Source organism: Equus quagga, chromosome 1 (genome assembly GCF_021613505.1).
Source record: "Equus quagga isolate Etosha38 chromosome 1, UCLA_HA_Equagga_1.0, whole genome shotgun sequence".
In the NCBI taxonomy this organism is placed as follows: domain Eukaryota; kingdom Metazoa; phylum Chordata; class Mammalia; order Perissodactyla; family Equidae; genus Equus; species Equus quagga.
Genome location: NC_060267.1, coordinates 180464479 through 180492205, shown reverse-complemented (window position 1 = coordinate 180492205; position 27727 = coordinate 180464479). Strand labels below are relative to the sequence as shown.

General features: G+C 38.9%; 1 protein-coding gene across 1 annotated transcript; it reads right to left on the bottom strand.

Annotated features, from left to right (window-relative positions):
- Window positions 1–1333: 1333 nt before the first annotated feature.
- CPA3 (carboxypeptidase A3) lies at window positions 1334–27573 on the bottom strand. Its single transcript, XM_046641534.1, is given in 11 exon segments — window positions 1334–1521; window positions 10269–10353; window positions 11090–11292; window positions 12313–12411; window positions 13606–13726; window positions 15075–15176; window positions 16203–16304; window positions 16409–16511; window positions 24487–24611; window positions 27333–27408; window positions 27503–27573. Coding segments are annotated over 11 exon segments (1275 nt in total).
- Window positions 27574–27727: the final 154 nt, after the last annotated feature.

The following is a 27727-nucleotide window of genomic DNA, read 5'->3' as shown; positions in this document are numbered from 1 at the left end:
TGTAATCTTAGAACCATAGTTTTTCTTTTATTTTCTTGACTTTCACCTTCCCCTTCTGTATCTGTAAAGCAATTTTGTTAGTTTATATTCGTTACCCCTGGATAATTTTGCATGGGAAAATTTTACCTACCTCATAACTATCAGAAACACCATCGCCTTGTAGATTTGATGGCACTCTTTGTTTTCTGGGCCCCTAAAGGATCCATGAGGAATGTCCCAGATTTTTTGTTGATCTTTCAGGATCCTCAAAAATTTTATGCAGAGTGTTCTGAGAAGTTAAGTTTATAGGAAGTCAAGGAACTCTCTACTTGTCCCTCAAGTTCTGGTCAGGCATATGTGTTCTGGATTTCTAGAGTGTAGACACCACTGTTGTCACAGGATGAAGTCACTGAAGAATCAAGGCTGGGGAAAAGGTATTTTGTAACACTATCTTAAACAATGGGATTATAGACAGTATAAACGTACTAAGTTACTCTGATTGCCCTTGGTCAACCTGGCTTTCTCTCTTCAACTTGTCCTACATTCCCAGGCCTCTTTTCTATCTGTTATGTGGGCAGAACTCACAGCTAACCTGATTGTCCTAGCTGTGCCTCTAGCTGCCAAGAGATGTTTTGGCAGGAGGTTTCCTCTGATTACGGCAGGTTAAATTAAACTGTTTTGAATTTAATGTACATTATGTCGATGAGAACAGGACTGGTTGTTTAAAGCACTGAGATTCATCTCTATATGAACCACTTTATTTCCTGATAGGACATCCTTTTGCTATTGCGAAGATATAAACAATATCCACTCCTATTAAAAGAATTTATATGTAGGCAAAATATGTTTTTGAAAATTGAAGGTCATCTTTCTTAATAACAGACTTTATGAGAAGCATTAATGCTTGATTATTAATGCTAATAGAGGAATGTAGACAGTATACTTCATCAGAAACAGAAGATGCATTTTGGATTGCGTTTTATTTTTATTATACTAGCATGTGAATGATGAAGCCACATGGAAAATCTGATTCTGGAGAAACTGAAGGTTCTCATTTCTTTCCTGTGATCACTGTATATCACCTTTCAAAATACTCAAAATCATACTTTGAGCTGGGTTCGAACTTTACTTTGAGCAAAGAAAGGTAGTTAAAAGCTTTCACTTAAAGATATTTGTTAAGGTGCTACTGGGAATAAATAAAAGCAGAAAGAAATAACACAGGACTTAAGTGAGCAAGAGAGGGACTGTTCAGGTGCTGTGGAAGCTCCATCTAGGGATAACTGAAGATGGACTTTCTGGTGGAGAAAGGCACAGAGAAGGATTAATTGGCTTATTCCAAACTGAGCGCAATTCTTTAGGAAGTGTGCTTGAGGATATACTTGGCAATAAATTTGACAGCTAGCATGGTCTCTTTACACGTTGACTTTATCCGAGATTCTGCAAGGAGAAAACCAAATTTGCCTTTCTCTCGGAGCTCAAAGGCAAATGTGTGTTTGATGCCCAGGATGTAAGCCCAGTCTAGAGAAGAGCCTGATGTCGGGTCTGTAAAACATAAGCAGTAAATATTTAATTAGAAACAAATGCTAACATTTTTCTTGAAATGGAAATTCACTGGTGTAAAATTAGCAATAAAAACAATTATGTGTACAGTTAATTGCAGTAATGAATGGGAGTAGTGGTCTGCATAGTATAGAGTGTTGAATAAAAAATAATCTTGGCTTTGGAATCCACCAAACATTTTAAAAATGTGCTGCATATTCAACCTTACTTTTTGCTTGGGTCAGTACCCTAAATTGAGTTTTTTTCCTGGGCACACGTTGTTGCAGATGGTCTGAGCAAGTGCAAGCAGCTGAGAAAACCAACTGAAGAGGGGTCAACAGTCACTGAAAACCTACCTAGGAAAACCACGCACACAAGCTATGCAAAATTACATCCTTTCTAATAGTTCAGATCTCTTTCTAGTCAAGTTGCTAGGTTAAACTATTTTATAGTTAAAAGATCAATAAAGTTATTAAATCAGTTATTTCAAGGATGTATTTAGTCCCCTAATCCAACTTTTCCATGTTGATTTTTATGAAATTTTACTAGCAATGTTATTATTTGGTAAAAAGATAGAAAATAGAAACACACATCTAGAAGTCATATACACATAATGTTTATACAGTGCTTATAAATACTATAAATGCATTTATGTATATTTTGCTTTACATAATAAAAAATGATTTTTCTGTACATGAAATCATTTATGTTCTAGGATAAGTAATGAGTTTAACTGATATTAACATGTTAGGTTTGTAAGGTAAGAATTCAAAGCTGTGATGAAGAAAGAGAGAAGGAATATTTTGGTGGAAAGAGATAGGGTTGGCTCTTAAATTATTTGACAAATATTTATTAAACCTTTAATATTCACAGTGTACTTTATTTGGCACTGTGGAGGGTGGGTGGTGCAGGGTACAAAGATGAAGAAGATGCTATTGGTGTCTTTTGGAACTTACAATTTAGCGGAGAGAAGTCAAAGAGGCAAATCAATAGAGTTGGGCAGAACATATAGGTACGATAGGAAAGGTACAATATCTCATGAATATTTAAAGGAAAAAAGAGATTATGCTTGGTGAGGAGGATGGCATTTTATGCTCAGCACTTGCCCAAATACCACCTTCATAATGGAGGTGGTATCTGAGGAGAGCCTTGAAAAAAGGCTAGTATTTTTCCAGTAGAGATGGATGGCCAATGAACTACAAAAGGATGGAAAAGCATGGAGGCATTTTTAGGGTCCAGTAAGATCCAGTTGTATGGGAATAAATGGATCAGTGAGAGTTTGTGGGCAAAGCTCAGAAAACCTGATAAATCAGGACAAGGTGTTTTGTTTGGGAGGCAATGATAGCCATTTCAGTGCTGGACTTAGGATGGTTAATCTGGACTGGAAAGAGTAGAGACCAGTTAGGAGGTATTGTGGAATGAAAGCCTGAACTAGTGTAGAGTCACCACACTGGGAATAGAATTGAGGGCTCTACGGAAGAAACGCTGGAGTGGAAGAGTCACAGAATTTGATAAAAATGATTGAGATTTCAATCTGGGTGGCTAAAAGCAATCCACATATTATTAACAGAAACAGGAACTCGGAGAGCGTAGTGATAGGGAAAAGAGAGGGTGAAGGAAGGAAGACAAAGGATATGTTTAGCATCGATCAGACATTCAGGACAGAGCTTGGGAAAACAGATTTTGAAATTATTGGCAGGAGCATCATAGGTGAAATTGGCTTGCACACTCTCAGGCTCATTATGTCCTCTTGGTGGACTGATCCTTTTATCATTATTAACGTCCCTCTTTGTTTGCTCCGAAATTTATTTTATCTCATATTTAATACGGGCACTCCTCTTTTGATTAATATTTGCACGGTGTATCTTTTCCCAGCCTTTCAATTTCAACCTGTGTCATAATTGAAGTGAGTTTTTTGCAGTGCATTGTTGAGTCATAATTTTCAATCTACTCTGCCAATCTCTATCTTTTAAATAACACACAGATAAATTATTGATATGAGTTAAATCTGCCATCTTATTATGTGATTTTTGTTTGTTCCCTCTGTTTTTTATTCCTCTATTTCTCTTTTGTTGCCATCTTCTTGGTACATAAACATTTTTAGGATTCTATTTTGATTTATTTATGATAATGTTTTTGAGTATATCTCTTTGAATACTTTTCTTAGTAGTTGCTCCAGGTATTACAATATACATACGTAACTTATTAGTCTCCTGGCATCAACGTTTTATCAAGTGAGAGAGAGAAACCTTACTTGTACTTAGGTTCTTTTTCTCTTCCTACTTCTTAAATACAGTTGTCTTGAGTACTTCTCTATATACGTTGAACATCACAACAGATGGAGTTATAATTTTTGATTCAACCATCATAAGGGGAAAGTCTAGTTACCCTATCTATTCATTCATTTATAACCTAATCCATCACTCTTCCTTCCTTTCTATAGTTTCAAACGGCTTTCTGTTTTCATTTCTTTCTTATTTGGAGATCTTCCTTTAGCCATTTTTAAAGGGTACGTCTGCAGGTGACAGATTCTCTTAGCTTTCCTGTGTCTGAGACTGTTTTTATTTCCTCTTTATTTTCGAAGGATATTTTTGCCAAATATAGAATTTAGAGTTGATAGTTCTTTTCTTTTAGCCCTTGAAAAATCTTGTCTCTTCCTTTTGGCCTTCCATGGTTTCAGATGAGAAATGTGCTGTCACTTGAATTGTATTTTCCTTCTAGATTGTTTCTCTCTGGTTACCTTCAAGAGTTTTTTCGTTGTCTCTAGTTTCCAGAACTTTAATTGTGTGGCTCCACATGAGTTTGACTTTATCCTGTTTGGGTTTCGCGTAGCTCCTTGCATACATTGGTTTATGTCTTTAGGAAACTTCAGTCTCTATTTCTTCAAATCCTTTTCTCCAGCCCTACTCTCTTTCTCTTCTCCTCCTGGGACTTTGATGACTTGAATTTTGGATCTTTTGTTATTATGCCACACATCCCTGAGGCTTTGCTCATCTGTTTTCAGTTTGTTTTCTCTCTTCAGATTGGGTGAATTCTATTCACCTTCCAGTTCTCTGATTCTTCCCTCCATCATACTCATCTGCTGTTGAGCCCCTCCAGTGAGTTTTAAAAAATATGTTATTGTATTTTTCAGTTCTATAGTTTCCATTTATTCTTTTTTATATCTTACCTTTATTTGCTGAGATTTTCTATATTTTCATTTGTTTCAAGGCTACCTGTAATTGCTTGTTGAAGCATTTTTATGATGGTGACTTTGAAATTCTTGTCAGATAATTCCAACATCTAAATTATCTCAGTGTTGGCATCTCTTGATTGTCTTTTCTCATTCAAGCTGTGATTTTTCTCATTTTTGGTATAAGTGACTTGATTATATCCTGGACATTTTGGCTATTATGTTAAACCTTAAATCTTAGCTGAAATCTGTTTCAGCAGGCAGTCATCCTGTTGAGGTTTAGCGTGCAGGCCTGGGCTTCTTTTGTGACTTGTGGTTCCAATGACAAATATAGCTTTCAGAGCCTTTGCATTGCTATTTTGGTCTGGTGGGTTCCCCTAGTGCTGCTGGGCTCCCACTGCTCTCTGCGGGTAACTGCTGCATGGGCCAAAGGTGATTTCCCCACTGGGCCACCTGGTGCCTCTAGGTGGCAAGCGTGGACTCCAGCCTGTGAGGGTAGAGAGCACTTCCCAGATTAGGAAAGAGCCCGAAGGAAGAGGAGGGGCTTGAAGAGAGGACTTTGTGAAGTATCTGCATATCACACTATTTTTTCTTTTTGAAAATGTCTACTTTTAGAGGCAGTCGGCTGAGACAGTGTAGAAAAGGAGGAGACAAATGAGGAGGGTTCGCTGTCCTGGAAGCCAAAGCAATGGCAAGAAGAAACGATGTCCACAGGGTCCTGTGTTGCAGGGAGTTTGTGGAGCATGTGAGCTGAAATAACTGTACTGGCTTAGTGATCAAGAAGGCTGCCATTTTTAGCTAAAGTGAGGTTTAAGTTCATTAGGAAAAAAGCACATAAAGGTAAGAGTTTAGTAGTACTGGAGGTAGAGTAAATAGGAATTGTGTGTTGCATGGTGATTTAGAGTGTGCTAGACATTTTAATAAACCTGGCCAGTTTCTAGCTGCACCAGCTCTCCATTTTCAGTTAGTAAACTATTGTGATTTCAAAGACTTAGAGTATGGCTACTCCGTTTTGACAAATTTATTTGAAATTTCTCATTAAGATCGGTAGTGGTGATTGAGAATATATGTGATTGATGACTTTTCATTAATTGTGAGATGTTATTGAGTGTAATATATTTTCTTTTACGACACCATTTTTTTGTATCTTCGAAACCTTAAATTTGCAAACAAAAACTATATTAAGGCATAAAAAACTTTTTACTTGTAAGAATGCATTATTATAGAATTTAATTTGTTGAACATGCTACTTAGCCTTTTATTTATCTCCATCTGTACCCACTAAAATATGTGTATATATTTATAAAATATAATAACCATCACTTGCTAAATACCAGGCACCCTTTGAAGTGCTTTATGTGTGTTAATTCATTTCAGTAATTCCTGTCACAGCCTTATGATTCCAATACCAACTGCTGTTTCACAGAAGAGGAAACTTAGGCACAGAGAGATTAAGCAATTTGCTCAAAGACAGTAGCTAGGAAGTGGTTGAGTCAGGGTGAAACCCAGGCTGCATGTCTTCAGAGTGTGTGCTATGAAGCACTACGTACCACATGTCAATCTATAGTCCTCCCAATAAAAAGTCTTCACTGAGTTCTACAAGACAAGTTTTTGTCGACATTTTCTTAATATATCAACATCAACAAATTTTTTGTCTACTCTTTTTGAGGCACGTTAGGTGCAAAGAATTTGCTGTAATACAATCAAAACAAGTCAAAATAAAACTGAGCCAAACTAGGAATCTAGTTTCAGCCCAAAGGAATCCACATACAGTGACACTGGTGATTTAATGTGTGTTTTTTAATAAAAAGTATTATTGACGTGCATTAAACATAATAACCTGCACTTTTATATCAACTCTAGATGAAAATTCTATTTGAAGCAAGAGCTGAAGCTGGAGATACACGGGCCTGAGTTGAAGTATTTTCTCTGCACTTCTGTTGCCCCTTAATATAATCTCAGCTTGAGTGTCTCTTAGTAGATATGTATTGGGTGTTGTGAGCTACAAATTCGGGTCTGGATTTTATCCTCTTCAAAATGTACAGTGGTACAGCGTGGAAAACAGTACGGGGTTGAGAAACAGGAGCTGATCTAGAAATTTTGGTGGGTGGGGAAAGCAAGAAGAAAGGCACTTTGAAGGTAACTGTTTAATTAATGGTGTGACTTACAGATTGGTGATACGAACGATGCAAGCTGTCTGGTTCCCATCAATTCAATGAGCTCTTCTTGCTAACTAGGTACTATGTTCAGTTATTTCTAAGATGGTAAAGGATTGGTTATACTGTCAATATGCAAATGTAAACATTCACAATCTTTTAACATCCATTTTTGTGCCACCCGATATCGTTGCTTTGTGGCACAGTAGTTGGTGTAGCATTTGACTCTGGTCTGGAAGGCTGATTTTTGTTCCTCTTCTGCCCCAAAGTGATATAATTCTTCTGTTTCTCCATTTTACAGTCTATAAATGAGGGATTTAGCTTAGGGCAGTGGTTCTCAACCTTAGTTTCATCTCAGAATCACTTTGGGTACTTTAAAAAAATGCAGATTCCTGGGCCCCACCGCAGACTGATGAAATCAGACTCTCTGGTGGGGGGCCTTATCGCCTGCGTGTGTTAAAACTGCCTCAGATGCGTCTAATGGAGCCAGGCTTGGGAACCACGAATGAGATCATCTCCTAGGTTTCCTCCTGGTTTCAAATTTTATGACTTTAACTTACTTGCTATATTTGCTTTGTAGGTTCAAATTGCAAACATATTTATTTTTTTCTGGAGGTCGGAGATCTCTCCACAATTTGGGTTTTAAAAATGCTCCCTCGGTTCTTTTCTTCTGTCTCCATCAAATCAAAGAGAGAAAAATACTGGCAAATGCTAGATGCTTTCCCAAACTCTGGGACTTGTTAAGTGACAATCAGGATATTGGAATGATTAAACTATAATCGTGGGATGCCCTTATTTTCTGTTCTTACCAAGTCAACCACTTTGCAAGCCCCTGCTTCTCATGGGTGTTTGATTAACATTTAATCAGACGCTTTATTGAAGCAGTCACTCCTAAAAACTTTGAATGTCTGTCAAGCTGCTGTAGCCCTGTATAGAAGAGGCAATTCTTTCTAAATCGGAATTCCTTAAAAAAACTTTGAACATAATAAAAAAAGTTTAAAATACTGCTACACAGTTGTGCAGAGTAGTAATTCCTGTCCACCCTATCCTCCCTTTTTGAAAGTGACACATGATGGCATGGAGCTATGGTACCTTGGTTCTCTGTTCCTCCCAGTTAGAATGTAACCCCTTGGGAGCAGTTATTGTGTGCTAACTCCTCTCACCTCTCTCTCAAAGCTCTAAAGTGCTGGATTATTAGGTAGGCGCTCCATAAATGCTTGCTCATTAAATGACTGTGATGCAATGCCAGGCATAGCTCTAGTATGCTCAGAATTTGCATATATATATGCAAACATACATTGAAATTATATGTGGAAAGTGTGAGAGTAATAATCCTTTGATGTTCTAGTTGCCATTTGCAAAATTTGTTCCTGTTGGGAATCCTTTGTTCTTTGCTGTCAAGGATATCTATGTGTCTTTTCTGCTTCTGATGTAAGACTTGCTCTTTTTCAGCATCCCTGCTATTTCTCAGTATCCACCAAGTATGCTGCCATTTTAAACTGGTGTTCTAGTCTGTCCTCTTGTTCTTTATTTTGCTCAATTTTGGCCACTCACAGACATCATCTGTTTTGAAATCCTGTCATCCACTTGGACATGTAATGAACCCGTGGCACGGCTATGTCACAGCAAGATCTATTTGGATGCTGGTGATTGGCTGTGTCACTGTACTTTCTCTTCAGCCCTTTAGTGACCGGTCGATAGGTGATTGCTGATGAAGGTTCTGTAGGAATGGAACTTGTCTGTTTTTTTAAGTCATTTTTCCAATTCCACCAAAAGAGCCTCCAGTAAGTAGGCTCTAGAAGCTGTATGTGATGATGCCATTTTCAAATTCAAAGAGCAGTGGTTGAGGGTGTAGACTTTTAGTTCCAAGTTTATAGTTTTTTGCTTTGGTTAGGGAAGTGGTTTCCAAGGTGTGGCCAGGTAGAGTTATTGCAAGGAAACCATAGATTCGCGTGTACGTATTTATTTTTTCAATCCACAAGTTCTAAAAGTATAATGGAAATAAGTATGTGTGTTTGGTGGTGGTGGGGGGGTTGTCCAGGAAATGTTTAAAAGTTAAACAGCAGTCTTCATGTTAAAAATATTGGATATCATGGCTCTCAAAAGTGATGCAGGCTAAATCAAGCCTAGTCTTGTTGTGGTTTCAATGCACATTCACTACTTTCGGCTAAGTCAGGGCGCCATTTTCATTGACCAAGTTTATGGGAATTAATTCTGCTGCTGTTCCGTGCCCTGCACTGTGCCAGATATTATGTGGTCTGAGAGAAGATTGGAAGTGTAATCTTTGCTTTTGAGAAATTCAATTTTGTTAGGAAGTTAAGGTTTTGTAAGCAGTTTCATTGGGAATTTTCTATAAAGTTTGGGCCTAAGAACTTAAGCTTGGAAATGGTTTGGAGAAAAGGTGATTTTTATTAAAGTATTTCCAAACTAAGATCAGTGGGATCCTGTTACAAGAGCAGAAATGATCTCATTTCCCCCGTCTGAATTAATGGTCTTTGATTGGTGAAAACCAAAGGAATTTCTTTTCATTGCTTGAAAATAGAAAAGCCTGGTTATTTTAACCACAAAAACCAAATGAGAAAGCAGTACGCACGGTAGCTGAGATGATGGGGCTTTCCCTTTGTTACAACCTGGGACTGAATTCCAGCTCTGTACTTGTAGCTACAACTACTGCCCACCTCCTATGGGGTTGTGAGGATTAACTGAGGTTGTGAAAATCAAGGGCAAAGCACAGTGCATGACATGTAAGAAATCTAAGTCAATAATTCAAAACACACAAAAACAAAGTCTAAAAATAGTGGAGAGTGAGAAGCGGTGCTGAGACACTACAACAAAAGCAAGAGAACCAGAACCTCATGACCTCCTTTCTTGAGCCACCAAGTAGGTTTCAGCTGAATACAATAGGAAGGGGCTGGGGGAAGGACAGGAAACTGGTTTTACAGGATCCAACTGGCTGAAGCTGTTGGCCTATCCATTTTCCCACCAGGAGCTTGGGAAAAGACTATGCTTGCATGGGGACAAGGCCAAAGAAGAAAGAGTCCAATTAAAGTTAAATGGTTTAAAAGAAATTTATCAACTTCACCCCAACTAGTTCTCGTTAGTTCCTGTGAGGATAACATGGTGGAGGTGGTGGAGGTGGTGGGGAGGAACAGGAAGGGAGATGAATTAAACTGGGAAGTTGTCTTCACTTAATAACTTCTGTTGACCTCGTTCTAACCTTGTAAAAGTTCATTATAATTTGTTTCTAGAAAAGTCTTATCTCCCAAAAGTGTGGAATCTTTCCCTTAGATTCACATATAATTCAGAATTACCTGTTAAAACTGAAGTTTAAATTAGCAATTCCAGATGTTTTAATCCTAATTTACAAATTCTATAAAAAAGAATTAGGGAAAACGACGTAGTAAATAACAGGAAAAACTTACAAATTGTTGATGCTATTGTGCCATAGATGTAGTGGGTTTCATATCGAGTTGATAGAACATTGGTGCCAATCTTTGCAACTTTGACCTGGAGAGAAAGGGAAGTTGGAGTGCAATAATAGGATACTATGTAAATGCCGTTACTGTACTGGAGATTTAAAAAAGTCAATTTTCCTGGTTATTTGGCATTTGAAGATCAAAATAAAATGAGTGATTAAATTACAAATTTACTTTCAGTAAGATATACTGTCATTGTGAAAACTTCTAAGTGTGAAATCAGTTACGTACATGGTTGTATCTCATTTTGTATTTCCACTCTTTCTTTTTTTCTTGTCTCCCTTCCTTTCTCCATCCCTCCTCCCTCCCTTCATTCCTTATGTATTTCCTTCTAAAAAACATATTCTCTCTTCTTCTTCTCAGACTTTTTTGGCTTCAGATATTTGTCTCTTTGAAAGTCAGTTTCTCTCATGTTCCTCCTCTCTGTCTTTATTGGCTCCACATTGCCATAGGACTTTCTCCACAACTGATTTTAGCATGCCAAGGGAAGAAAGGTGGTTGACTCCTCTTTAAATCAGAGTTTCTCTTCCAGAGTGGCATTTCATGACCTTTAATACACATTAGTGTTTTGTGCTGTTGTAATGAACTTTAATGGAATAGAGTCACTAAGATATTTGTACTCTAAATGAAGACTTTTTTTAGTCTATATGTATAGTGTATATAACCAAGAAATAATTTTTTTCTTAATAAGTTTAGTTGCTGTGTAAGAGCAGACTGAAAGCCAATGGTGGTGTCAATGCATAAATCATAGACATTTCTCTACATACCAGGTCCTCATGGTTAGGTGGCAGTTCTGACATATATCCAAAGGGAAACAGTAGCATCTGGGAGTAGGAATGGAATGTGATGTAGGCCTCGATTGATTTCAGGTGGCATCGGATGAAGTCAGTGGCAGCTTTGGTTTCTCTCTCGGACTCTGGTGCAGGGCCCCGATAGGTATCTGCACGTGGGTCCTTGGTGTTAGGAGGAGCTGCAGAGGACATGGATGGATGAGATCACAATCTGCTCCTCATCAGTACAGCCCCACCTCTTCCCACGGAGATTCACAAAATGTTTCAAACATTTTAGTCTCAGGTTTGCAGCGCTGTCTCAATGTCTCTGGTGTCACAGTCTCAGCAGATTAACTTTGTACAGACAACTCAGAGTGTAACAGACCCAGCCCACTGGAATATTTTAACCTTGTTTGTCCCCCCCACCCCCCCACCCCGCCCCCGTTTCCCAGGGTCGCAGGAATGATACATTAGAGGCAGCCACAGACCTGGAGCCAGAAAGAACCCAGTTCCAATTCAACCCAGGCTGTAACTCTCTGGAGACTGGTGCAGATTACCTTCTTTGAGCCTGAGTTTCTTCAACCTATTTCAGCAGGCGGCTCTCAATTAGGCACAGCTGCTATTATCACAGTCATCATGGTAGACTAGAATTAAAGGCCGAGGTGGCATTTTCAACAAAATTATTTAAAGGAAAAATTTATGAATGGAGCAGTGGTAATTTCTCCTTGAATGCACGTAATGATAAAGTCCTATTTGTGTAGCAACTGTAGTGCCGTCTGAGGAAGCAGGCCTCTGCTTTCACTGCCTTTCCATGAAAGCTTTTCACTTGCTTTGCCCCAGATGTTTCTTTTCACTAAACATCTGAAGAACTGGTGTATGCTGGTTTTAACCACTGGTATTTCTCAACTTTTATCAGGCCAGGAAGAGGAGGGACCTGAGACCTCTCTTCAGATTATCTGAATTATTGTGCATCTGGATTGTGCCTGATTTAGCAAGCTAGATATATTAAATAAAAGATGGTTTGATATACAACCCCGCTACCTACTTCCTCCCATACAACGAAACATTCATAATACTTCTGCGATAGTGATGATCATCTTTCATTTTTTAGATTGGAAAATTAATACCTATCTTTACTGAAATAAGTAGGTGGTTTAAATAAATTTGGTGTCTAAACACTCTTTTTAGCTATTTTCCTTGAGATCAAGTCAGCTACTCACAGTTCCATGAGACATCAAAGTTCCTGTTGAGGTCAGTGCCGATGCATTGGGAGTCCTGGTTCTTGGAACGATTTTTTCTCCACATGCGGTTCTGCAGGACTGAATGATGGAAGCGTTTACACCAGATCAGTTTGCGTTTTTCAATTTGATCATTTCATATCCTCTTTGCAGTGTCTACAGCTTTATTTGAAATCTATCTAGTTAACCTGAGGCCCTTTATTATGAAGAAAAATATATTGTTTTCTTACAACTTGTAATATTTTCAGAAATATTCCTTTTTATATTAATATTCTAAGGCTTTGACAAAATAATTCAGTTAGTTTTAAAAACTGTTGATTAGTTCTCAGTATTAGATAATGATCAACGATGTTCTGAAATTACCTATAATTTAAATTATAACTTCATTACATCTTTCACTATTTATAGATTCAGATATAATACAGGTCAAATTGTAACTGTTGGGGCATAATTTTCAGAAAAGAACTTGATGTGATAGTATCCATCTGAAAGTGCAGTATTAATCTTATTTAGCAAGAGCAGGACCATAAAGCATCCTGTTAAAGACAGACAGACAGATGTCTGTGTCACTCTTTTCAGTTGGCCCTCTGTATCCCAGAGTTCCGCTGATTCAACCAACTGCAGATCGAAAGGCCTGCGATGGTTGCATCTGTACTGAACACGTACAGACTTTTTTCCTTGTCATTATTCCCTAAACAGTGCAGTATAACAGCTATTTACACAGCATTTACATTGTATTAGGTATTATAAGTAATCTAGAGAAGACAAAGTATACGGGAGGATGTGTGTAGGTTATATGCAGATACTAAACCATTTTACATAAGAGACTTGAACATTTGAGGACTTTGGTATCCTTGGGGGACCTGGAACCAATGTCCTGTGGATACTGAGGGATGACTGTATTTATTTTTTGATGCAATTATTCCACCTCAAATTCTGTCCCATCTTGATGGAATACAATGACTTTTGCTTTGAGGTCAATGTGTTTGTAATGTCTTTAAATGGCTTTTATTCTTAGTTAGAATATGCTTCTGCTATATCATATAACATAAATTTCCTTTATAATTATTTTTCCACATTACTAGCTTCCGCAGCAAAAATTTCATATTATTTCAAGGACATCTATGCAACCAGGAAATCATGCTTGCCTTAGTCTGAAATATACTTTTCTGTATTGGACCAACTGGTTACCCAAACCTTAAACTTAAGGTATAACAATCAGTGTGCATTAAAGTCAGTAAACAATATATTATCTAGATGCAAACAAGAGACTACAGAGCAGTATCTGTGTCCATGACCAAATATATCCATCAACGTTGAACATGGGAAGAACATAAAAATTCATTCGGTCCAAGAGTTTGGTCATAATTTTGTTTTTTCCATAAGTTTTGGTTGCCTGTAGGGGTAGGAAAAAAATTAAGCTATTAGTATAAAGTTTAGCTACCATGTGGAAAGCTGTGGTTACAATAGTAATAACTACCACTCTGTAAGTCATTTGCCCAAGGTCACATGATTTCAAACGTATTTCCCTTAAACTGCATGAAAATAAGTGACCTATATGGATAACAGAAAAAAATGACACTTATTCAGACTAGTGAAATTAATTTAACTGAACGTTCTTTAAAGGATCATTTAATTAATGAGATTTGTGGCATTCCAAATGTAGCATGCAAGATATGTTTCATAGAAAAATGGAGGCCACATGAAAAATTAGCAGTACAAGTTGTTTTTAATGGATTCTTTCCTTCACATTCCTTAGGTAAATATAGATTGAGTCTGTAAGCATAGGAATATGTTAATATTGGAGAGGATTAATACATTACTTATAAATAGGATTAAACAAAATATGCTTTGTTACTAAGAAACTCAAACCATTTAGAAATTGACTGATCCACATTTTTTCTCACATCTAGCTAAAATTTCTCTAGTTATCTGGACTTAATGTGGTTACCTAACATCTCTCTCATCATTCTTGGAAATCTCTTCCAGACGTATGTGTACTGGAGCCAAGAGATTTCACATAGCCCCACGATGGGTGTTCCTTTATGGGTTGAATAAGGGGAACTCTTGGGCCTCAGCTGGAACAGCTAAAACAACCACAAGGATAAGACAGTTCTACTGGCAGATTCGTTCCTAGTGAAAGTACCCATGCCCAGAAAGCCACTGTCACACGTATTCCATCAGCATGTTGTATACAAAAGCTGCAGAGAGAGAAAGTTAAAAGATAGTAGGAGTCAGAATACAATAGAAATAGAATGAGAAGAATAGTAAAGTTATAAATTGGATTTACTTTTTTAAAAAAAGTGAGTTAATTTTCATTTGGAAATGAAATTTAAATATGAAAATTCCAAGTGCATATGTGGCCAATGAAATCTCTAAATAGGAACTAAAGTTCTGGGCTTTGAGCGCACTGAAGAAAGGCCACGTTTGTAGGTTGTCATATTAAGGTGGTTTCAGATTTTCTATACTTAACTATAGGGAAAACTCTCAAATTATAACCCAAACATTTTCTTTTAGTTTTATAAACTGTCAGCTGGAGTTCAAGAAGTTTGAAGGAAGGTGTCAATTTTATAAAAACTGCAACGATGAGTAAAATCCAGAGCATTTATTTCCTGACAGCACCAAATGTGGACTCTTCTAGTTAAGTGGAGCTGCACTGGTTTGGAAAGGGGTGTTGCCACTCAGCGAAGTGCTGGAGACTTGACAATCAAAGGAGAATTGTGAGAGTGTTCCGATTCACTTACCTGATAGACAGACCACTGGCAGAAGGCTGGGGAGATCCATTCTCGTGCATGAATGCCACAATCCATAAAAATAGCCTTCCTTCTTTCATCCTTTTTCCCAATCTATTTAAAAATAAAGTTGAGATATTATTTTGCATGATCTCACACACTGATCCTTTGTTGTCCAATAACTCATTCACATTCTCAAAGCAGCGCTTTCCCCTGTCTCCTGTGGAATGAGGAACTGTGCAAGCATGTATTATTCTCAGGGAAGACCAGGGCACATATCCTTAAATGTCTATACATAATTCATCATCTATTACATAGTATATTTTTCAAACATTTTTTCCAGTACAGAGTTGCTTTATAGGGTTTTTTAAAAAAATCACAATCCATTTTTTTCTTGTTGCTAACATCCACTGGTCTGAGAAATAGTTTATAATATTGCTTCTGCTTCTGTCATTTCCTTTTGGTTTTCTGGCTTCATAAACTGGAGATGGTCAGCCTGGATATTTAGTTTGTAGTTGTGTTTGCAGTGGGGAGGAGGAATAGTGGCGGAATATTTGAAGGGCTGTCATTTTGGAGAGAATTTAGGTTCATTTTGGGGGGTTGGACGGAAGGAATGGATGGGAGTTCAGGGGAAGGAAGGGCTTCTGGGTTACGAAGGGGCTGCTTCAGGGAGCAGTGGCTTCGGATGTACAAAAACCCAGCAGCAGCTGAATGACAATTGTCAGCTCCGTTAGAGAAGGGAATCCCCCATCAACACGAGGTTAAATGCCTCACTTACAATTCTAGGATTCTTAAGTTTATCTTTTCTTCATGACATTTTAGTCATCAGTTTCACTGAATTGAATGGATGGAACCTGTTTTATACCCCAGGGACATCATAAACTCTTGTAATAAGGATACAGGATAAGATATTTGTCTGCATGTGTCCTCTGTGTCTAACATTGTTTATTCAGGGACTGTCTTGGTTCTACCTAAAACCACCCGTCACTTCTATTCTTGAGTGGATGTCTAGAGCTTAAATGTCCTTCAAAAACTAAGACTTTTTATTGTCTCAAAATTAGCTAGATGTGTCACAAAGTAGCTTTTCAATTCATGTTTTTCAACAATAATAAGAATCAGTAGTTCTTGAATTATTTTTACCTTGAGAACATATAGTGGGTTATCTTCAGCAGTAGTTCCAATTTTAATATGAGAAACCATTTCAGGACGCTTATGCACCATTTTTTCAGTCTAAGCAACAATCTTAAGAGCAAAACCAATTCGAGGAATTAGAATAAAAGAAAACTAAATGACAACAAATGTTGAGGATCACTCTTGTTTTGAAGCACAGGCATTTTGTACTGTACCTTGTCCCAGGTATTGTATTTTGCATAGCTGTGCCTGCCTGGGATATCTTCTTTAACATCAAACTGCTTATCAACCTCTTCTTGTAGATCATGAATCAAGATTCTGTTTGACAGGGGATTGATAAAATACACACTTACTGAGAAAGAAAATCACAGTTATTTTTCACTTGCAGAAATGTTCTCTTCATTCGTCTCTCAGATCAAGTTGGCCCTGTTTCTTCATTATTCTCTAGCCATCTCTTTTAGATGTGTCATGTGTCTGGCTTCAGATTTCCCATTTATTTAGAGCTGTGCTATCCCATGGCAGTCTCTAGCCACATATGGCCCTAGAGCACTTAAAATAGGGCTTGTCCAAAAGCAGAGATTGCTGTACGTGTAAACCATACACTGAATTTCGAAGACTTAGAATAAGAAATTATGTAAAATATCTCACTAATAAGTTTTATATTCATTACATGTGGAAATATATTTCAGCATGAATATACTGGGTTCAATAAAATATATTGCTAAAATTAATTTTGCCTGTTGCTTTTTACTTTTCTGATGTGGCCACTAGAATATTTAAAATCACACACGTGGCTTGCATTATACTGCTACTGGGCAGCGCTGATCTACCGTCACACCCCATCTTTCTCCAAAGTGCACACACATTCACACACACACAACACAGGCAACAATGTGTATTCTTATGCACATCCTTTATCATTTCAGACTTTGAGAGCTGGGAGAAAGTTGAGTAACAACAGTAATAGTAAGCACGCACTTAGCACTGGTCATTGCTCTAACCACCTCGTGTACATTAACGTGTTGAATCTTCACATGAGATTATTATCCTCATTTTACAGATGAGAAAACTGAGGCACAAAGTGTTTGAATAGCTTGCCCATGGTTTACAGAGCTAGAAAATGGTTAGGCTGGTTTGGAGGGGGCGAAATAAGATGCAGGAAGAATTGCTGGGAAGCTAATGTTGGGGAGCAGAAGCTTATGCCTCTACCCTCTTCTCTATTTTCATCTCTTCCTGAGTCGTCTCGGCATCTCCTTGAGTCCCACGGCTCTCATGGCAACCTGACTGTAGCATGTTTGTGTCTCCAGATCTGGCCTCTCTCCTGAACCTCCCTCTCCCCTTCCTCTTCCTTGCCTCTCCCGTGGCTGCCACAGCCAACTGCCTGCCTGACACTTTCACTTGGACATCCATGTGTTTAGTGTGGGCCAGGTTGGGAATTTGAATGCAGGCTTGCCTGACTTCAAGATTTATGTTTCAAAAATACCATGTGTCATCGTATACACAAATACTTTTGTATGCTTTGTCTGTTTTGGGATTTTCTATTGTGCTCCATTAGTCTGTTTTCGTACTCTTGCGTAAGAACCAAACAATATTTAATTATAGTTTTAATATTGAATTTTAACATTTCACAAAGTGTCTCTCTATTCTTGCTTTCAAATTTTTTGAGTAGTTTCATCTGTTTTTAATGAATGTTTTTGTCAGAATCATTTTAGAAATTATTATAAAATGGGCTTTTGATTAGAATTTTATTAAATTATGTATAAATTTGAGAAGAGTCTTGTTAATAATGAACCATCTATAGCTGTCTTTTTGATTCCTCAGTAAAATTTTGTATATTTTGTTTATTCAGATTTTTTTTATTAGTCTTATGAGTGGCTTTCTTTCCACTAAACATTTGAACTGGTTATTATTCATATATTAAAAAATATATTGCTTTGGTTACACTTATCTATTAGCCACTTTATTAGTTTAAAAATTATCTTTTTACTTCTAAGGATTTTATATTTATGTCTTTTGGGTTTTCTGTGTAGTTATTTCTTCTGCAAAAAATTATATTTTCTACTTTTTTTACAATAACTGTTTCTTTTTTTTCCTTTATTGCATTGGCTAAACTCTCTGAACAATGGAAAATAATACTGGTGAAAGAGGGCGTTCTTTTTTTTTTCTGGTTTTAACAAGAAAACCTGTCTTTCACCATGAGTATAATGTTGATTGCCATTTTCAGATTAATATGACAGTATCTATTGATATGATCAAATCACCACTGTCCATCCATGTACAGTGGCATTAAAATGTATTATTAGATCCTTTAATATGTTAAATATTATGTTACAGCCATAGGAGATATACAAACACTCTCACAAAAAGCCTCGTTCATCTTATTTTAAATACAGTTATAAAAAGCTTGTCCAACCTAGAAAGAATGCACTGGACATAGGGAAAATGACTCACAGGAAGCAAGCCTACTCTCAGTAGGTGAGAGCTGACGGCAAAAAAAGGAAAGTGAAATGACACAGAGAGAAGGATTTAGCACACCTGGGGTCAGAGGTCCCTTGATGTAAGTCCAAATCACCCAGCATATTCTGGTAACTTAAATAGCCCTTGAGGATATCACTCTCTTACAGCACATATGAAAATTCATGTTGATAATGATAATCCTGAAGGTAAACAGTATTCAATATATTCTATTTTGCAGGGTAAGGAACTGTGGCTTATGATGAAAGTACTTCAGTGAAATACTTACAATAGGGAATTTTTTGAAGTTCTACTCATCTGAACAATTTCCTTATTTGGATTATCTCAATTCCTGTTGACTTCATGTAAAACATGGCGTTAGTCTACTTTTGTTGATGAGACATATGTATTTTCCTTCTGTCAGCAGTGAGTCCTATGTAGGAAGATGTTGCCTACTTTTTCATTCTAGTAGGACAGGATCCTGCACTCTTTCACCTCCATAAATGCTGTCAATTAGGGCAGTAGTGATCTAGTGGGGAGAGGCTCTGTGGTCAGACATTCTTGGGTTCCAACCCCAGTTCGGCTACTTAATACTTAATGTGATTTTTGCTGGGTTAACCATCTCTCCGAGCCTCAGTTTACTCATTTTTACAATGGGACTAAACATGCCAGCCAGGATTGTGGTGAGGATGAAATGAAGTGAAACGTGAGATGTACTTGGCGTGCCATAGGCACCCAGTGAACCTCAGGATAATAGTGAAGATGAGTCACAAAACTGACAACCGCTTCACATCTGAACGTGTCTTCAAACCAGGCTTTGATGGTATGTAGCTGTTCGACACTGATTCCTTCAATTTCTTATGATAATGAGCTGTGACAGTGTGGCACCCACTCTACTTGTCGGTTTCTTCCTGCTGATTGACTGACTGACCTGAGTTTGGAGGCAGAACATAAACGAGGTGTACTCCTAATTAGAGTTTATTTAGCACATGAGACCGAGTACTGCTCATGAATATTGATTCCCATTAACAGCACTGACAAGCACATTATTATGCACATTATATCTAACTCATTGTATGCTTGGCTTTTGACTTGCGATAAATCTGGGATTTCTAAGAAAAAAAATTGTGACAACAATTTTGGAATCAGTTGGGGCATGTTGCACTAAAACTCACCCAAAGCCTGAGAAGGTTGGAAATTATATTTTGAGTGGTCATTACAGACATCAATATTTTAAGCTCTAAAGAGGGCACGTGGCTTTTGCTCCACCTGCGTTAATAGAAGTAGAGGAACCAGACAAAAGAGAAGTTTTATGGTTCCAGAGGTTGATTCCTACTATAAGGCAGTATTAATTAGTCACAGGAAGCTCATATCTAAGAATATTTTTAGACTTACACATATCAGTTTAGCTCTTGCGATAATAATAGGAAAGGAAAATTGTATCAGCTGAAATACAACCTTTCCACAAGTGCAGCTGCATGAGGACATCAGAATGGTGCCAGATTGTTGCTGATAGGGACTAGAAATTAAGCCTAAGGCTGGAAATTAAGAACTAGGGCCAGATGTTATTTTCATGAGCACTTCCACTAACCAGCAGCCAGGCTTAAGCAGATGAAACCAAATTACTTTCTCTTGAATATTATTTTAGCACTCCAAGTTTGCTTAATTTGTTAAAAAAAATTCCTAAATTTAGGTGAAAGGGTAAACAATTATCACTGAGGATTTAATGATGTAAATGGCTAATGTTTGTTGAGTCTTATGTGCTGGGCACTCTGCTCAGCACATTATTTATATTTTATCAGTTAATTTTCATGTGAACACTATTAATTGGGTACCATATCACCTCCATTTTTATAGGGGTTGGGTTGATTTCCAAAGTTGACGCAACTGATAAAATACACAAGTTGACATTGGAACCCAGAGACGTCTGACTTCAGAGTCCTAGCTGTGAACCATTGCACAACGCCTCCATCACAAGGAGTGAAATCCTCGGGTGCTGCCATCAGACCCATAGTCTTCTTAGTCTACTGAGGCTTGTGCAAAGTTTGCGCGGTTGATCAGCTCTCCTGGAAGCCTGCGTCCCAAGGTCAGGGAGCAGGAAACAAGTTCAGAGAAGAGGCAAGATGAGTCTTATTTTGACAGCTTCAAGTCTCCCTCCCTCTGCTGCTTTTAGAGAGTAACAAAGAAGGAACGGAATACCGTGGGCCACGGTGTGTGACTGCTATAGCCTCTGGTGTGTGTACCTGCGGTCGGAAGGGATGTTTCAGAGAAGCAGAGTCATTGTTATAGTGCTTTATACACTGATCTGGACCCCGTGTCTCCATGCCCACATTCCAGCAGGACAGGGGCCACTCAAAAAGCATGATTTCAGGTTTCCAAAAGATCTCATTTGTCCCCAGTAACTCCCTAATTGGGTTACTGTGTATCAAACTTGGCCCTTACTGACATGGATTTCTCAACCTTTGGGGCATACTTCTGGGTTGGATAATAAACTTTAAGGCACTAATTTATTCAGTAGGAGGGAACGGGAGCATCTGGTGGTAGCCTCTAGTGATCCCCTGTTGCACAGTGTGCATGTGTGTGTGTGCGTGTGCTCATGTAAGCGCATGTATAAATGGTCTTTCCTCCACGTGCAATAACAGAAGTGAAGGAACCAGGCAAAGAGTGATTTATGGTCCCAGTCAATCTTTAAGAAACCCCTACGAAACACCATTTTAAAGAGGAAGAAAATGAGGTGGAGAGAAGTTAAGTAAACTGTCAATGTTAAAAATACCTAATGCATGGCTTAAATGGAACCGGACCCTGACAGCTTCGCTCCAGAATCCACATTCTTACATACCACACTCTTCTGCTTTCCACCGTGACCAACATCTCATTGACGTTTGTAGCAGGTGTCAATATATCTGTTTTACTCTTGGGCAAGTAACATATAAAAATGTGGAGCAGAAGGAAAAATAAATGGTTTGAGACATTAGAATGACTTATTTCATTGAAATACTTATTTGATAGGACCATGTATATCCTTGGAATATGAATATGTGTCTGACTGAACATTATTAGGTCGTTGGACATTAATATGAAGTGTTGATGAATCCTGTGTCAGTTTGGTGTGGATCTCTTTTCCATTTCCCACATAATCTTATGTGGATTTTAATAAGATTTTACTCAATTGTATCATTTGAGTTTTACTATTATATTAATATTTGTTTTCTGAATTACTTTTCATTAACACCTCTTTATTTTCTAATTTTAACTTTTGATAAAAGAAAAGATAATCTAAAATGTATCTAAGATATGAATATCTAAAATTTAAGATATTAGCAAAAGCACTAGGGTTTTATCTGCTGAATCTGGATCTGACATCTGGCCCTTCAGGCTCGGTCCAATGGATGGACGTGCTCTCCTTTAGACATTTACTCAGCAGTCTGTTCAGGTTGGTTAGTATATCCACATGATTTCCTTTTGGGGCTTGGCCTTTTATGACTTTGTAAAGGTGTAAATAAAAAGGAGCAACCATACTACTTTAGAATCAAATCTGCCTTAGCAATTTAATTTTATGAAAATTAAAAGAATATCACGCACAGATGCTTTAAACTAAATAGTGGTTTATATGCACTGCCTAGTGAAGGGTGTCTAAGCAAACCAGCCTCCTGCTGTGGCTTTATCCACACTGGTGCCTGGGTCCAAGCAGATGTTTCTGTTCTTAGAGACCTCTTCTCTCGCTGACTGACACCAAGCAACACACGTAATTAATACGCAAAGAAAATTATCTATATAATTAGTACTTGGAGACAAAATTTTGAATAGTTCTTGTCTGCACAGATCACTTTCCATATTTATATTTCCAAGGAAGGTAACTATCTAATTATGTGGCTTTCCCACAACTGTGGTTAATTTGGACCAATTTCTAGAAATCGTGTTCTAATTAGATAAAACTAATTTTTACAGGTAGTTGAACACTTTGGTTCTTGCTGTAGATAGCATGGAGGCATCTTGGCGTCTAAGATATGCCATTGTGAGGATCTGGAGTCAGCCCTCTGTTTGGGTCAGAATCGTTTCAGGCTGGCAGAGGCCGAGAGGACCGAGGAGGAAAGAGGGCTGACGGGAGCTTTGTGATGGACTAGAAGGATGTCAGCCGCCTACCTGGGTGTCTTCTGTCACAGTGACTTATTCCACTCTCCACTCTTATCTCAAACAGCTAGCTTTTTGTCTACATTACCAGGATATGCAGGAAAACATAATGCTTTGTTTTTACCCTGCTGTTCAAACTAAATTATACAAAATTGGCGAGCTACAATTTATTTTAGTTTGGGCTGGATACTTAGTAAGAATTGGTTGATCACAGGAGTGCCGGCAGGTTTTTTTCCTACATTAACCGAGAAAAGCGAAGAGTGTGATAACCGAGGCACACATCTGGGAAGCCTGACAGTGAAGGGAATCAAGAGACGCAGTCTCGGGGGTGTACAGAGTGGGGGACGGTTTCTCTCACAAGAAAGAATCAAGACGTCACCTGAACCTTAGTATAAGCAGGGTCCATAGTGTTTGACTCATTTCCGCTATTTTGGAGGTACATTTATAAAGTGTCTATTTCTAATTTTAATGGTGCAATTTATAAAAACACAGAAAAACACAAATCGATACATTAATTAAAACAGGCTAAATGCAGTATAAATTAATCTTGAATACGTTCTCCCCATTTATTAACTTCTACGTTTGCTTCACAACTCTCCTGAAACCACAGTAAAAACAAAGACAGAGATCAACAACATCACAAATAATAGTCTGCTACTTTTTAAGCCATTAAGCCATGAACAAGAATGTTGTTTGTCTTCTGTCTTAGGTGTGTCTTTGCTTAATTTCAGTAAGAGTTTATATATATTAAGGATGCTGTAGTAATACCATAAATACAATCAAGTCAGGATGAGCAGCAGTAAACCCCGCTCTGCAGTGTGACATATGGGATCTTGGTCTCCACCAGCAGAAGAAGGCCTTTTCAGTTACAGCACTGAGTTAGTAGCAGAGGCATGAAGTAGCAAGTTGGAAAGAAAGCACTAGTGCTGAGCAGTGTTTTGAGCGGGACGGGTGTCAATAAAGGGGACGCCTGGGGTGACAAGTGCTGGGGAGTTAACACAGGACCCTTCAGTACATCAAATGCTAAATGTTTGAAAGTGTAAAAATACATTTTGTTTTCTACATTATGCATTGATTTGTGATAGTCATCGCTGGGCTCCCTTCTTGCTCGCTGCCCCAGGGCCCAGACTTGCATGGCCCATGGACGGGGCTCAATAAATTCTAATTTCCCCTATTTCTCTATGAGGCCACAATGATTCATTTCAGCATCTTCAGTCATTCAGAATTCTCTCCTCTTGCATGTAAGTCTTATTCTACTGCATTGCTTTTGCTTTCTCTGAGGAAGAATTTCTTCCATTAGAATTATTTATTTATTATATATTTTACATTCCCATATCTCTGACTTAAAGGTGAATTCTCCTTTGATGTATCCGGAGAATTCAAATAGAAGCATGTGGTGCTGGTGGTCACCAGCGTGGCTAGCCATCCGTGCCTGCTCGCGTGCACTCTGTCCTTACTAGGGGCTGATGTTTGGAGGTGGCAGATGTAGGTAGTTGTCATTCTTGCAGATCAGAGCAAACAGAAGATGGAAGTTGAGTGGCCAATATAAGCAGGCCTCAAGAGTCTGTCAGGAAGGAACTGTAAATTTTATCTCATAGATAGAGCTTTTGTTTTTTTGGCCCAATTAAAAAGTAGTACTTCCCTCGCAATTTCAAGACTCCCCAAACTTTAAGTATCCAACACATTTGAACATTTTCATAGGACTTACTTATAGTGCATTTTATTTTGGTCCAAGGCAGACTGGATGGCTTGGGATTCCTTTTCACCAACTCGGAAATCCACCGTCATGTTAGCAGCTACGTGGTGGGTGGCATCTGGATACCAGAAGTCAAGCTACGGAGATGAGTTCAGTGTTAGCCACGATTGTTTATTTGCTCATCCAACACATATTTATTAAGAAATGATTGCGTCATACGCCACAAAAGGAATTTGGGGTTCAATGTGACTAAGGTATGGATCCTTCTCTTAATAAGCTTATGAGATTTTTGCAAATATATTTACGAATTGCTGAATATTAGGGAGTGGGAAAGAAACCATTTGTACTGATGAGTTTTTCAGGACATAGTATCTAAATATGTGTATCTATATATCTCTATATGAATGTATACAGTATCTATATATCTATACGTAAATGCAAAAAGAATGAGCAGCTTTTGGTTAATCTGTTTGTTTTCATCATCTTGGGGCTAATTGGGGTTGTTACAGAATTGAGTTAGCCAAAACATCTGTCTCTCATTGGGAATATAGATTAAATATCCCCCCACCCCCGCCTGAGTCAGGCCTCAAAACCAGATGTCCTGTGAACTCTGGAATTCCTGGAAGGCTTGTGTCTAACAGAAGGCATAATCTCCAGCCTTGTCATTTTTCTAGCAGTATGTCCTTGGGCAAATTACTAAAACTCTTAGAGTTTCAGTCCTCTCCCCTAAAAAATGGGGCTAACAGGACTCCATTGGGACTGTCATGAAGATTGTGAAATGGGTATGAGGTCTGGGACATTCAGGCATTTAGCAATGCTGATTCCCTTCTCTTTCTCTTCTTCTAGCTGAGAATTTCAGAAATTTGGTGAATGAGCCCGGAAGGATAGCATTCAGATTAAAATAACTTTGAGAAGATTCCAATGCTTGTTGTTCTTCAAAATTCACACTCAACTATGAAAACGAATGAAGTACCACTCCCCAGCCTGGAAAGTGCGAAGGAGGTACTCAATTTCCACCCATCACACCAAGCTCGTGGGCGTGCCCAAGTCTACCTGGCTGCTTCGTAGTTGAATCTTTCTCTACCTCTGGGTCAATCGATTATGTGCCAGTATGAGGCTGCTATGAACCAACCAATATTTATTGGTGTATTTTGATCAAAAAGCTACAGTGTGAATTGGACGTAAGAGAGATGAGTGTGATTTAAAGGCGAGTTAGGCGGGGCCGTCTCATCACAACAGCAATTTCTCTGTTGTAACAGGGCCATGTGGAGCAAGAGTGTAGGGCTCAGGGAACTTTCATGAGAGCTGGGTGCTGTGGTCGTAGAGGCTAATAAAGGACTCATGAGAAGCAAGAAGTTGAGTGTGGGAGACAGAGCATGTATGCATTTCCAACATGCTGACCAAAGCCAGGGGCGAGCACTGGGTGTTCTAAGCACACAAGAAGCAATCCAAACAGGGTGATGAGAATTGGTGGACAGAGAAGACTCCTGCCAGAGACACCATCTGCGTTGGGTCTTGAAGAGTAAGTATGAGCTAGCCAAGTCAAGAGGGAAGCACATTCCTCATGAGAAAAGGTGTGTGGGCCAAAGTGGGTGAGTCTTTGTTGTTCAAGGGGTGAGAAAGAGGGTGGGGGAGCAGGAGACTGCAGAGGCTGGCAGGCTGGCCAATCATGGGCTCTGAGTGCCACGCCAACACCGACAGAAAGTGCATCTACAGTGTTTGTTATGGCCAGGCCTGCTTCTAAGCGCTACCCAAATATTAGTTCGCTTAGTCTTTATAATAACCTTAAGAAGTAGGTATAATTATTATCACCATTTGATGGAGGAGGAAATTGAGACCCAGAAAGGTTAAGTAACTTCCCTAAGGCCACAGAGCTGGGATTGGAACCTCTGAAGACCACGCTCTTTCCATACGATGCTGCTTCTCATTAAAAGCTTCAAATGGAGGAACACAACCATCAGGTTTGAGAGGGAGCAGGCAGGGTGTGGGCGGACTGGGCTTTGTGGGAAGGAGGAGCAGAACCCGGAGCGCCAGTTAAGGGGCAACTGAACTCTTCCCAGGAGAAGGTAGGGCAGCACGAACTTGGCAGTGGCAGGGGCAGGGAGAGGAAAATAGCGATTTGGACAACATCTGGCAAGTAGAGTGGGCAGAAGTTTTGACTGATTCGCTGTGGAGACAAGGGTGTGCGTGATTCTAGTAAATCCCAGATTCACTTCTGGGCTTGAGTCTGATGTGTAATCTTGGTCGTTTAATTACTGTCTTTGAACTTCAGTTCTTCTGTTTTAAACGGGTTAAATTATGACACTGACATTGAGAATCTCTTAGCGAATTTGAAATGGTATATGTCAGGTGGCACAGTGCGCCTTTTGTGTAGGAGCAGCTGCATAAATGATAAAACGATCACGTCGGCCCGTTGGATTTGGAAAGACTGATCTAACTTTAAGGGTTTCCTTTTAAAATGGACCTGCTCTTGGAAGGGTCATATCTTGCTGTTGTCAGCCAGGTGGTCCTTCATGTTACTGGTTAATACTTTAACAGAAATTGTGCCACCGGTGAGGGTGAGGGTGGGAGCGAGCAGCATGGCGCCGGCAAAGCACCAGGAATGGCCCCTTGTGTCACAGTGTCACCCAGAAAAGGCTATTTCTTGCAAAGCTTTTGAGAGGGAAAGCGGAAGTGGTAATCTTGGGAAAAAGCAAAAAAGGGGGAAGTATTGGTGATGGGCTGACTTATCCAGGCAGCTCCCCCTCCTTCCCTTATCTTTGTCTTTCATAGCTTCGTGGACATTAAACCTAAAATAAAAGAGAAGCAGCTTTCAGAGAACAGGGAGAAAAGATAAAATATCCCTCTGAATGCTTTACCTTGTTGGTTTTGGCCAAGTCCTTTATGATGTTCGCTTGTTCTTCATCCTGGGGCTTCACTCAGAACACCTTCTCCCTTTGAGAATGCAAAAGATGCAAAGTGTGAACTGTCAGGACTGTTCCTCAGTCCTCCTCCCACCCAGAGCCGGAGCACAGGTGGTGGCATTTACCTGTCAAAGCGGACAGGAGAGATGGTGAGGGCGGCAGCGATCAAGCCCACGGGGGGCAGGAGGAGCCGCATGGTTCTCTGCCCGCCCCAGACCCTCTGCCAGTTTTATGCCTCAGCTCTTATCTGGAGGTGGAGCTGATTTCCTCTTAGGGGTCTGGTGGATGAAATGGTTTTCCCCTCGTGTTTTCTAGTTGGGGAGGGAGGAGTGGGGTGGCAATACTAGCAC